Source organism: Mauremys mutica, chromosome 11 (assembly GCF_020497125.1).
Source record: "Mauremys mutica isolate MM-2020 ecotype Southern chromosome 11, ASM2049712v1, whole genome shotgun sequence".
In the NCBI taxonomy this organism is placed as follows: domain Eukaryota; kingdom Metazoa; phylum Chordata; order Testudines; family Geoemydidae; genus Mauremys; species Mauremys mutica.
Genome location: NC_059082.1, coordinates 26,496,864 through 26,509,032, shown reverse-complemented (window position 1 = coordinate 26,509,032; position 12,169 = coordinate 26,496,864). Strand labels below are relative to the sequence as shown.

Here is a 12,169-nt window from a genome sequence, read left to right as displayed (position 1 = left end):
ATTGTCACTGGCCATGTACAGCTTCCCATACAGGCATCACCAGCGGAATTTTAAACGGCCAAAAGCACACTCCACAGTCATTCTGCACTTGCTTAGCCTGTTGTTGAACCGCTCCTTGCTGCTGTCAAGTTGCCCTGTGTATGGCTTCATGAGCCACAGCATTAAGAGGTAAGCAGGGTCTCCCAGGATCACAATGGGCATTTTGACTTCCCCTATGGTGATCTTCTGGTCAGGAAGAAAGTCCCTGCTTGCAGCTTCTTGAACAGACCAGTGTTCCAAAAGATGCATGTGTCATGCACCTTTCCGGACCAGCCTGTGTTAATGTCTGTGAAACGCCCATGGTGATCCACAAGCACCTGGAGAAGCATTGAGAAATACTCCTTGCAAATACTCAATGGCTAGGTGGTCTGGTGCCAGAATTGAAATGTGTGTGCCATCCATCACCCCTCTGCAGTTAGGGAAGCCCATTTGTGCAAAGCCATCCACAATGTCACACACGTTGCCCAGAGTCAGGATGCGAATAATGGCCCTGCACACTTCCATTAACATGACTCAAACGGTCAACTTTCCCACTCCGAACTGGTTAGCAACCGATCGGTAGCAGTCTGGAGTAACCACTTCCACAGTGCAATCGCCACGTGCTTCTCCAATTGCAGGGCAGCTCTCATTCTCATGTCCTTGCACCGCAGGGCTGGGGCAAGCTCATCACACCGTCCCATGAATGTGGCTTTCCTCATGCGAAAGTTCTGCAGCCACTGCTCATCATCCCAGACATGCATCACAATGTGGTCCCACCACTCAGTGCTTGTTTCCCGAGCCCAAAAGCGGCGTTCCACTGTGGTCAGCACCTCCATGAATGCCGCAAGCAATCTCGTGTCATAGCTACTACGTGTGGCGAGATCAACGTTGCACTGCTCTTGACTTTGTAGTTTAAGGAATAACTCCACTGCTACTCGTGACATGTTGGTCAGTGCGAGCAGCATACTGGTCAACAGCTCGGGTTCCATTCCTGCAGCCCGAAAGAGGCAGGACAGGGCATGCAGTACACAAACTGTTGAAAGATGGTGCCAAATGAGGACGGAAGCACAGGGATTGCTGGGATGTGAAGCAATGCATCACGGGGCATTGGGACAGGACTCAGGATGCCCTGCGAAAGAGGTGCTCTCTGGGATAACTGCCCAGAGTGCACCACTCTGAATAGCGCTGCAAATGTGAACATGCTATTGTGCAAGCAGCTGTCAGTGTGAACCTGCAACAGCGGTTTCTCTTCGGCGCTGTCTGAGCGGCACTGTAACTGCTGGCACTGTAGCTTGGCAAGTGTAGACGTGCCCTAATACCTAATCCTTGGAGGGGTGGCCAAACCTGGAAGGTGCTGAGTGGGAATACAAAGGTGGGATCCATGAAAGTATTTAAGCCCATAAACCCCAGACTTAGGTGCATAAGTCCCTGTTTTAGGTACCCAGGGCCCAGTTTTGGCTCCACTGTGATCCATCAAACTCCTGCCAGAGCCTGTAGACACCTAAACTCACTCTGTGCCTTAAGTTTTTCAGGGTAAAAGTTCCCTAAGCACCTATGTTTCTGGCTCTGGGCATGCCTCTGCTACATCTCTATAACCATCCAGATACTTGCCTCCCACCTAACCTCTAGAGCAATCCATGAACCAGGGGTCCACAGGCATTTGGTTGCATAAGTCATGTGTGAGGCCCACCTGGATCTGGTAGGTGTGCTCAGAGGGCACTTACAGGATTGGGTCCCATTCAAAATCTGGCTGGAGGAGGTGGTGCTGGTGCCCATTTTATAACTTTTTGCTTGGTAGTTAGAGCATTCATCTGGGATGGGGGAAACCCAGGTTCAATTCCCCCCTCTGCCTGAGGGGGAGAAAAGAATAGAACAGGGGTCTCCCAGCTCTAGGAAAGTGCTCTAACCACTGAGCTATGGGATATTCTGATGTGGGGGACCCTCAGTGTGGTTGGAGCAGGGGGACTGGACCCAGGCTCTCCCGGGCGGGGGGAGGGTACCCTAACCACTGGGCTACAGAGTCATTCTAATCCTCTTGCTCTCACTCAATGGCTGTGTATTTATCCACAGTGAAACAGTCCTTGGGCCAGAGAGAGAGGCAGAGTGGGGAACTGAAGCTGGATCTCTCCCATCCCAGATGAGTGCTCTAACTACTCGGCTAAAAATTACATGGTGGGCACCACTGCCTCCTTCTGTTTCTTGTGGAGCATGGCAGGTGCCTAAGTCATTCCTACAAGAAACACCACAGATGCTTAAGACGTCTAACTCCAGGCAGTGGGTTCCTGTTCGTGGATCACTAGGCATGGATAGACACCTCCCTGCAGCCTGGACTGAGGCCTGGTCTACTCTGGAGGGGGGGGGGGGTCGATTTTAAGTTATGCAACTTCAGCTATGTGAATAATGTAGCTGAAGTCAACATATTTAGATCTACTTACTGTCGTGTCTTCACTGTGGTAAGTCGACAGCTGATGCACCCCCGTCAACTCCACCTATGCTTCTCGCTCCGGTGGAGTACCAGAGTCGACGGGAGAGAGCTCGGCGGTCGATTTATTGTGTCTAGACCAGACAGGATAAATCGAGCCCCACTGGATCGATCGCAGCCCATTGATCCAGCGTGTAATGTAGACATGCCCCTGGCTTTGTGGATCACGGTGGTGTTGCTGGATCTTCTACATGTCATGATGCTCAGTTTGCAATGCCTAAGTCCCTTCCTGGATGCCACCCTAAGACACTAGGCAGTAAGAGTCCCAACTTGCTAATGTAAAGGATGTTTGTGAAGTTTGATTTACTAGAAGTAACAGTAACCATTGCATTCTGGGAATACTGACCTCTGCCATGTGACAAGGGACTGTTTGTAACTCTAATCCTTGTCACTTGAGTGGGGTTACAAGCTAAAGATTAGTCTTACCATGACTCTTGGCTGTCACACCTTTATTAGATTTGGGTCAGGAAATATACCGCTTCCCATGCCACAGCACTCAATCTTGTGTCCTGTGTTACTGTCAAACACCTTTATTTCTGATCTTTGGCAGATGGCATTTATATAAGTGATGCCACTTATTTGACTATGAACAGCATAATTTGAAAATAGGGGCATTAAGGTTTGGAAATGGAGTCAATTTTTTTTCTAAATGTTACCTATCTTTTAGATCCACCTGAGCAGAACCGATGATAAAGAAGAATTGTGACAATTACAGAATATCAATTTGTTATTGGCTAGATACTAACCTAAATCCTTCCCTTGAAAATAAGGGAGACAATTACTCAGGTCTTTCTCCATTTTGCCGATGATTATTTCTTTACAAAGTGTGGAGGGACCGTAATATCTTTGTCTTTACAACCTGACACAGAACAAATTTGTTTCCAGATTAAGTGATTTGAAGTTGCTGTCTAAATAGGTGTTTAATTAAAACCCATTCACATGGAAGAAAGTAAAACAGACTGATTTAATTACCGGTTTACTTAGCACTCGCACTCAGAAAAAGAATTGAAGTTGCAAGAGTTCAGTAAAATATTGTCATTTGTGGAACTCCTCAGGTTTAAGCACAGATGGTTGTTTTTTTCCTTTACCATGCAATGTAGTTTTTATTAGAATGATTTTGTTCTCCCATGAGAAAGCAAATCAAGTTTAGTTCTATATTCATTTCTATTTATTTATTGTGATAGCACCCAAAACATGGTAGGTACAGACACATAAGGAGACAGAGTCCCTGCCCCAAAAGATTACACTCAAGAAGAAATATTTGAATTACCTTAGTGGGGGCTGAACCTATGGTATTATAATCAAACACTCATAGTGTTGGGCTATGCTTGCAACATTGTTGTTATGTCCAGTGTAGCATTTTGTATTCTAGACCTTGCTATTACTCCCATTTGGCAAAGCTTCCATTGACTTCAATGACAGCGCAACCACACTCTGTTTCAGGCCCAAATCATTGCCTTTGCAGGTAGGAGGAGATAAGACCCCTGGCTAGTAGGAAGAGTGAACACCGGTCTTTCCCACCTCTTGTCTTGGGATCCCTATTCAACAATCTGTTCACAGGCAGTGGGCTCAGGCAAGACTAGGATGGTGCCAGTCATCATCCCCTCCAACCCTTTGGGGAATCCACATAAAAGGTAATGCTAGCAGCCAGCCCCATCACACATTAAACGGTGGTTGGGGTCTAGGGTCTGTGTGATAGACAGAGGAGCCTCTAGAAACAAGGGGCACAGGATCTGTACTACCATGGAGCTGGAGGAAGCTGGGAGGTAGTGCAAAGGCACAGGGCCTCTGTGCAGACTGTCCCAGCCCAGACTGAGCAGCATCTAAGCAGGTTTTCCCACTTCAGTTAGTGAGTGCCTTCTGACTTAATCTCCAGCAGCCTGTATTGCTTAAGAATTAAAAAGCCACACCGGCTCTCTCTCTCAAATCTTAGCCAATAAAAACGCCCTAAATACAAATCATACCCAGTTTCACTCATTTGAGGGGAAGAGTCCCTCATTTGGTTCATTTTAAGGCAGTTTATAGAATATATCACTCATATGATAAAGCGCTGGCTCTGTGTTTTCAGTGTGGCTTATAAACTGCATTGCTAAATTTTTGAAATCACTCGTTCAAATTGTCACAGCTTGACAGTCCTGCCTATCCTATAACAAACACAAAATTATGAAGCCATCTTCACTGGGAGGAGAATAAAGAAAAGAAAGAAGCTAGACAAATATATTTTGACCTTCCTTTTTCGTTACACAGCTGGAACCACTACTGTGGGTGAATTCACAGATGAGCGCTGTGGCCTATACACCACTGAAGTCCCACTTGAGCCCTAACATGACATATACCTTTTGCTGGCTCCCTGCGGAGGAGTGAAGTTCACCTTGTGTCCTTACATAACCCCTTTTGACACTCTATATTTGTATTTGCAAATTGTCCATGAACTGTGGCCATGTTTGTACAACAAAGAGCAACAAGGATTTGTGGACTCTGCAAAGGGTCCATGTAACAAAACCAGATTATATTGTTTATTCTTAGCTAATTCAATAAACAGAATAACCTGCTCTTTTCCTGGGTGCTTTGATGTGTATTCTTTGTCCTCAGTTCCAACAGAGGGCGATAGTTCTGCGGCGGGAGCTGACTATGGCTATGAGCCACGTGGCCCAGCAGAGGGCAGCAGGCTAACAGAAGATGTTGCTGCCTGTAACCAGGTATCTGCTGCCGGCCTCTTTCTTCGGAGGATATTTGGTTTGCATTTATCACTGTCACACCCTGAGATCCAGCCTCTTTGATGTAAGCGGCCGCAAAAAGGCGAGGCGATTTTGAGAAAATCGGTACATGCTGAGAATAAAGCTGGGAGGGATAGAAGGGAAAAAACACCAGGACCTGTTTAAAAACTCTGGTTCCCAAATTGCAGCAGCCTGTGAGACCAATGCAAGAAGAGGCAGGGTCCCTTTTCTGCAAAAGTATATGATGGGGGAGTGGAGATCCGTTTGGTTAGATCGCTTGAAGGGGAGGGAGAAAGGAGGATAAATAAAATAATTGGCAGATGAGAACAAGGGGCTGGGTTGTGCAAGGAAACCCCTTTCCTGTAGTGGGGTGTGATGCAGGTGGGGCAAGGGGAGCAGACCTCCATCTAGAAACAGATCAGGAGGGTAGCCAGTTCTAAAGAAACTTTGGGAGTGTGCCCTGTTGTCCCTCTAATATCCTGCCACCAACATGGCTACAAGTTGTGTGATGTAATATCTGCCTCTTGGTCCAACTCCTGTTGGCCAGAGACAAAAGCTTTCCAGCTTACACAGAGGGAAGAGCTCTGTGTCAGCTCCAAGCGTGTCTCTCCTCAACAGGAGCTGGACTAATAAAAGCTATTACCTTACCCCACCTTTGTTAAGGGCAGGGCAGTGTGGGACGAGGGGGCTGTTTCCTAGTAAAGAGGCAGGACTACCAGCATCTTCACTGGTATCAATTCCCCTACATTCTCCTAAGGTGGAAACAAAACGTGTGTCGGCGTGTGTCTGTGCTGTGCCCCTCGGGGGTACTTTTGTGTCTGTGTATATAAAAATAGTGTATGTATGTCTCTGGGTCTGCGTATCTCCGTGTATATCTGTCGGTGTGTATTTGTGGGTCTGAGTATCTATGTGTTTGTCTGTCGGTATATATATCCATGCCTCTCTGTGTGCGTCTGTCTGTCGGGGTGTATCTCTGGGTGTGAGTATTTCTCTCTGTCTCTATCTGTCGGTGTGTATCTGGGTCTCTCTGTGTGGGTCTGTCTGTCGTGGTGTATCTCTGGGTCTGAGTAGATCTGCGTCTCTGTATATCTGTCGGGGTGTATCTGTGTGTACATCCGTGTCTGTGTGGGTCTGTCTATCGGGGTGTATCTCTGCATGCGATTATCTGTGTGTGTGTGTATCTCCCGCTGCCTGCCTGGCTGTAGCTCTGCCTCTCCGTGTGCCTGGCTGGCTCTCCCTGCCCTCTCCCGGCCGAGGGCACGCCGGGGACTGAGCCGCGGCTCGGCGCTCTGGGCTGGGAGGGAAGCGGCTGTTGGCACAGGGCTGAGCCTGTCCCGCGGAGCTGGACCAGCAGCTGCTCCGGCCCCGGGCGGTGGGAAATGTCCCCCCGGCTGTGCGGGCTGCTCCGGGCCGGGAGCGCGGTGTCCTGTGCACAGGGGTGGCCCGGCCCCTGGGGATCCGGGGGGAGGGGGTCTGCTGAGCCGTGCCTGCCCCGGGGATGGGGGCTGCCCCGCTGGGGCCGGGGCTCGTATCGCCCTGTCCGCCCCCCCCCTTGGCAGAGCGGCTCTAATGAGGTTCCCAGGTGCCCCCCGCTTTGATTTCCGCCGGGCTGCACCTAGCACCCGGCTGCTAATGCTCCTGCCATAGCGCATTGCCCCCGGCACCCGAGCTGCTGGCTACCCGGCCCATGGGGGAGAGCCGGGGGGAGCCCGCTCCCGCTCCAGCCTTGGCCGAGAGAAGAGACCTGTTGAGCGCTGATCTCCTGCGGTGTCTGCCAGCCTGGGGCTGAGGCTGAGCGGCTCATGGAAAGAGAGAGCATTTTAATTCTGTCAGCCTAGGTAGGATGGACCTGCCCCCCTGCCTCTGCCCTCATGGCCAATAAGAAGAGACCGGGCTTGACACCTGCCTATATACAGAGGACGAGAGCAAAATCTTCAGCACTGATCTGTGCAAGGGGGGGTGGGGGGAGGAAAAAAAAGAAAAGGGGGGGGGGAAGCCCAGGTCAGATAAGGGGGAACGTTTGTACTATAAAACCCCCAAAGACTATGACTTCCAGTAAAATTGAGATGCCAGGAGAGGTGAAGGCAGACCCTGCAGCTCTGATGGCATCTCTGCATCTGCTGCCTTCTCCCACTCTCAACCTTGAAATCAAATACACCAAGGTAAGTTGTGTTCGTTTATTCTGGCAGGGAGCTCACAGCTTTCCCCCCAGAAGAGGGATTTTGCTTAACATCGGTTCCAATCTGCCCTAACCGACTTCAGTGCAGAGATAAAAAACTGCCTAATAAAGGAAACGGATTGTTGTAGCCCTGTAACCATCTGGAAAGCCAAAGGATAATAGAAAAGCAAATGAGATTTGCTGAGGTTGGCTGTACCATTTCTATGCTTCTTTAAATGTTGTTTTCCACAAAATTGCTCATTTTTATTTTCAGTGTAGCAGTCAGTGCTTCCCTTGTATATTTCAGTTGCTCCTGATGGAAATCAGAGGAACTTACATATACTTATACTTCTCAATCCGAAAATAAACATGTTTTCTTTCTTGAAATGGTCCATGTACCCCTGGGACTTTTTTACAATTCCTGGAGGGCTCTTAATCCTACCAGGTTGTTACAGCCTTGAAACAGGTCTCTTGACTAACTTCCTCAATAACTGAGTATGCCCTTGAAATGACATTGTTTAGAGGGCAAATTATCTTAATATTTGAGACATATAGTGTCATATTATATTTTCATTAAGAATTATCCAGTTAGGTCACTGTAGATACATACTCAGGATTTCTATATTACATTATAGAACTGAACAGTTTCCAGAGGCTAAAACAGGCTTTTAGACCAGTCGTTTGTAAATGCAAGTTCAATTTTTAAATTCGTTTTTATGTTTTGAATCTTTACACCTTTAGTACCTTGAACTGTAATATGTTTTCATTTGTGCTGGAGAAATATCAAATGCATTGTATGAATAGATTTCAATGTTTAAGATTTTATTCCTAATTACTGAGTAACTTAATAGGAAAAGAAAATACATGGACATTAGAAAAAGGCGATAACATTTTTATCTACTGGAAATACACCTTCAGGTGTCTTAGCGCTGATAGGAAACCCATGTTGACCAATCCATTGTAATATTTTCTTTCCAATTATCACTTTAAAACCTTTTTTGTCTTTCTTTTTTTGAAGCTAGTGCCAAAACGAATTTGTTCTCTAATTTGTTAGTTTTTCCATGTTTTAGAAGAATGTTTGAGGGGAAACTCAACTACTTTAGCCTTCATAATTTTTTAATGAGAAATGAGAGATACAACTTAAGAGTGTGTATATTTGCTTGTTTATAATTTTCCAGAAGGTAATTTAAATGAAAATAGAAAAGTATGTGGGTGTTTGAGGGTGATTGGTGTGTCGTTGTAAGGATGATGATATTGAGCAAATATTTTTGGCATGAATTTTATTTACCGCTTAAAGTTATTAGTTCTTGTATTATAAAATATGTGTCAGGTATTATGAATACTCTTAATGATGATGTGCTTATCCGAGACAGTTTGTATAGTAATTGTATATACATTTCTCAACCTTATGCGACTGGGAAATTGGTTTAAAAATCTTTCTAAAGTACAATGCAAACTTGTGAGTGGCCATGTGCTTCTTTTTTGTTTGAAAATATTACGAAGGAATATAAACTCTAATAATTTAGAATGAAAATGCCATAATCTCAGAAGTGTGTGAAATCTGACTGATTTTAGCCAAATGGTTGAAGTAAGAGAGTTCATTTTTCAGTATTAAAGCAACAACAAAAGTGTTTTACCAGAATTTGAAATATCAGGTACCTCGTGATTGCCCTTGAAGAAAGAAGTTTGGTATAGAAAAGGGATCTTTAGTATTTTATTTGGCATGTCTTCTGTCTCTGTTTTTCTGTCTGTCTCTATCTCTTTCTTCTCCCCCTCCCTTTTCTTTCTCTCTGCAGGAAAGACAAGTGATTTATAGATAATTGGAGTCTTCAATTTGGAGTCTTGTCTTGGGCAGGACTTTTATCCAGGATCCACTTTCCCACCTATTACCAAGAAAAACAATCAGAAATGAAATAATGGATTGAAACTTGATTCTTTCGTTTGGGGGAGGGGTCATTTCATGTCTTAAGTGACAAACAACTTCCATAAACAATAAATAATGCTGGACTAAAGCACTTTACAAAAAACTTGTAAAATCAGACATCTGTAAGCATTTCCAGCAGCCTCTCTCCTCTTGCTTGTTAGCTGAGACCTTTAAACACACAAGCAGCGCTCAGAATTCTTGAACTCCTTATTACAGTTCTCTCTGAATGTAAAGTCAACCATTTGGGAGTTAATTCTTTACATAAAATAAAGGTATTCATGGTAATACAGAGAAATTAAAGTTATTTGAAAATGTTTTTTCTACTTAAGGATTGCATTTCTGCTGTGTTTTAAATTCTAAATTTGAAAAATGCTAAGGAAATTTTGTTAAGTCTAAAAGCTATTAGACTTCCAGGGAGCCTTAAGTCAGAATCAATATAGATTTAAAAAATGTGCATTGAAAGAAAGTATCACTTTTTTACCCAGAAATCTTTAAAATAGTAGGACGTATATTATTTTCCTAGAAAAATACCACACTCTTAAGGACCATTGAGTGACATAGATAAAATAAACACTGCTTGTGTTTGTGTGTTTAAAGTTGGGTGTATTTCCACTAGTTAGCAATCAAATATCATAAAATTGTTTCTGAACATCATTAAATGCTAGATGTAGTGAAAAGAATCAGCAGAGAATGTTTGAGTTTTATCACATATACTTTTGCTCCATGCTTTGGAACAAGCACACTGTACATTTCTTCACTGATCAGGAAGAAAAAAATATTTGCGATGACTGTCAGTTTCCTGAGACACAAATGCAGTTTTCTTTTAATGTATGCTGTAGTTTGCTCTGAATTCCATCCTCAGAAGGGAATGTAGTCTTATTTTTAAAAACTAGTCATAGAAATATATCCCCCTAGATCAGGCACTATAGAAAATGACTAATTTAATATGTAAATAATAGAAAAATGCTGGAAGAGAAACAGCCAGATTCTGTCCAGACTTAAATAAGATTAATGTCCACATGTAGACAGGCTTACAGGTTTAAGGTTAAATATCTCCCCTTCTGATGACACTCACTGGAACTGCTACGTGCAAGACACTCAAGATTTTCATTATAATTATTATTTTTTAAATCTGTTCTTCATTTCTGAGCCCCATATAAATATGTTGGGCGGGATCATTCCCCAAGGATCACCAGAGAGGAGGGTCTTCTGCTCTTGCATAGAAGCAAAGTCATCCTACAGTTCTGCTTTTCTGCCTTCCTCATCCCCCTGCTCCAAACCTGTGGAGACCTCTGTCAGTCCAGGGATCCATGTGTAGGGAGGGGGGCAGGCAGGAGGGAATGCCAGGCTGATACACACCGTCTCCCTGGCAACAAGCAATCAATCCAGTTGTGCCATCTCCATGCTGGGAACTCCTCTAAAATGGGGTGTTCCAGGAGCATCAGATGTTGAGGGAAGCCACAGCAGTGAAGCCACGCCATCTGGGCGTTCTGAGCATGTAGTAGAACCCTGGAGATCTGTGTGCATCTGGGGGGACTCTGCGGGCTCCAGCATCTGAACCCCCTTATCATTTGATCTGTTCTTCTATCTAGTGTTTAAAAATAGACATGGAATTATTCCAGTGGAACTATTTCGCCTTGCAGAGTTTTCCTCCCCTAAGGCCACCTCTGGTGTTTTTTTCTGCAGGAATTCTTCATCTCTTGCTGCTGTGTAATCAACCCTGTTTTATAGATAGGACTTCTGATGTTAGGTTTTAACCAATAAAACAACCCCAATTTGGAAAAAAAATGTGTTTATCCAATAAACACTGGAAAAATACCAGAAATGGTTACTCAATTTGTGTTGACTTCACCCCTTTCCCAGTGTAGTTTGTTATTATATGGGCAATATTGCTGGTCCCTGGCTTGTATCTAGATGGAGCAGTAATGGGGATTATGGGGATGTGATTTCTAATGTGTTGCGCATTAATTGGTCTGTGTAGTCCCTGCTGGTGGGAACTAAAGGTTCCCTACTGCACTTTAACATAAATAGAACCTCAGAATTATGAACACCAGAATTACGAACTGACCAGTCAACCACACACCTCATTTGGAACCAAAAGTACACAGTCAAGTAGCAAATATAGTACATTACCTTGTTAAATGTAAACTACTAAAAAAGGGTGGGGGGGAGTTCAAGATTTGACACGGTAAGAAAACTGTTTCTCTGCTTGTTTCATTTAATTAAAATGGTTAAAAGCAGAATTTTTCTTCTGCATAATAAAGTTTCAAAGCTGTATTAAGAATGTTGAATTGTAAACTTTTGAAAGAACCATAATGTTTTGTTCAGAGTTCCGAACATTTCAGAGTTACAAACAACCTCCATTCCCAAAGTGTACATAACTATGAGGTTCTGCTGTAGTGCCATTTGAAACAGTGCTATGTTAAAGCTCAGTAGGGAACAAATGCACTGAACGCTAAACCAACCATTCAATAACAAGGATAAAACTTAAACTAATGCGTAAGTCATTTTCATACATATAATAAAAATTAAAGTACATCCTGCTTAGTCAAGAATTTTGAGAAGTATCTCCACAAAAAATCTTTATTACAATATTAAAGAGAGACTCCCAAAAACCTGATTTTTGGACATCTACACAGAACTCAAAAATTTCTAAAAATAAACCCCGAAAAATAAAATTAATAGATCCTGTTAAATAGAAGCCCTATGTGTAGAGCATTGTCATAGTGATTTTAATGTCACGTTGACATGAAAGGACAGGGTTGGGTAGGGTGGTCTGAGCAGGAATAAAGAGCCAGGACTCCTGGGTTCCTTTCCAGCTCTGCCATTGGCTTGTGTGACTTTGAGTGAACAGCTTCACCCTCGGTGTG

The 12,169-nt window shown here is 44.2% G+C and overlaps 1 protein-coding gene across 3 annotated transcripts in view; it reads left to right on the top strand.

The window, feature by feature from the left end:
* The window catches only part of ALDH1A2 (aldehyde dehydrogenase 1 family member A2), a 113,438-nt gene that overhangs the window by 33,198 nt on the left and 68,071 nt on the right, over positions 1–12,169 (top strand). The window contains exon 1 of one of the 3 annotated variants that reach the window (XM_044979124.1): positions 6,856–7,055. The exons of 1 other annotated variant lie outside the window; for it this stretch is intronic. Coding sequence is in view for 1 of the 2 variants with exons in the window: in XM_044979122.1 (XP_044835057.1) it covers positions 7,263–7,379 (117 nt within the window). In the remaining variant the exon portion in view is untranslated. Of the gene's footprint in view, positions 1–6,855; positions 7,056–7,226; positions 7,380–12,169 lie in introns of those variants that run through there. One more of the 3 variants, XM_044979122.1, reaches the window with a different exon arrangement.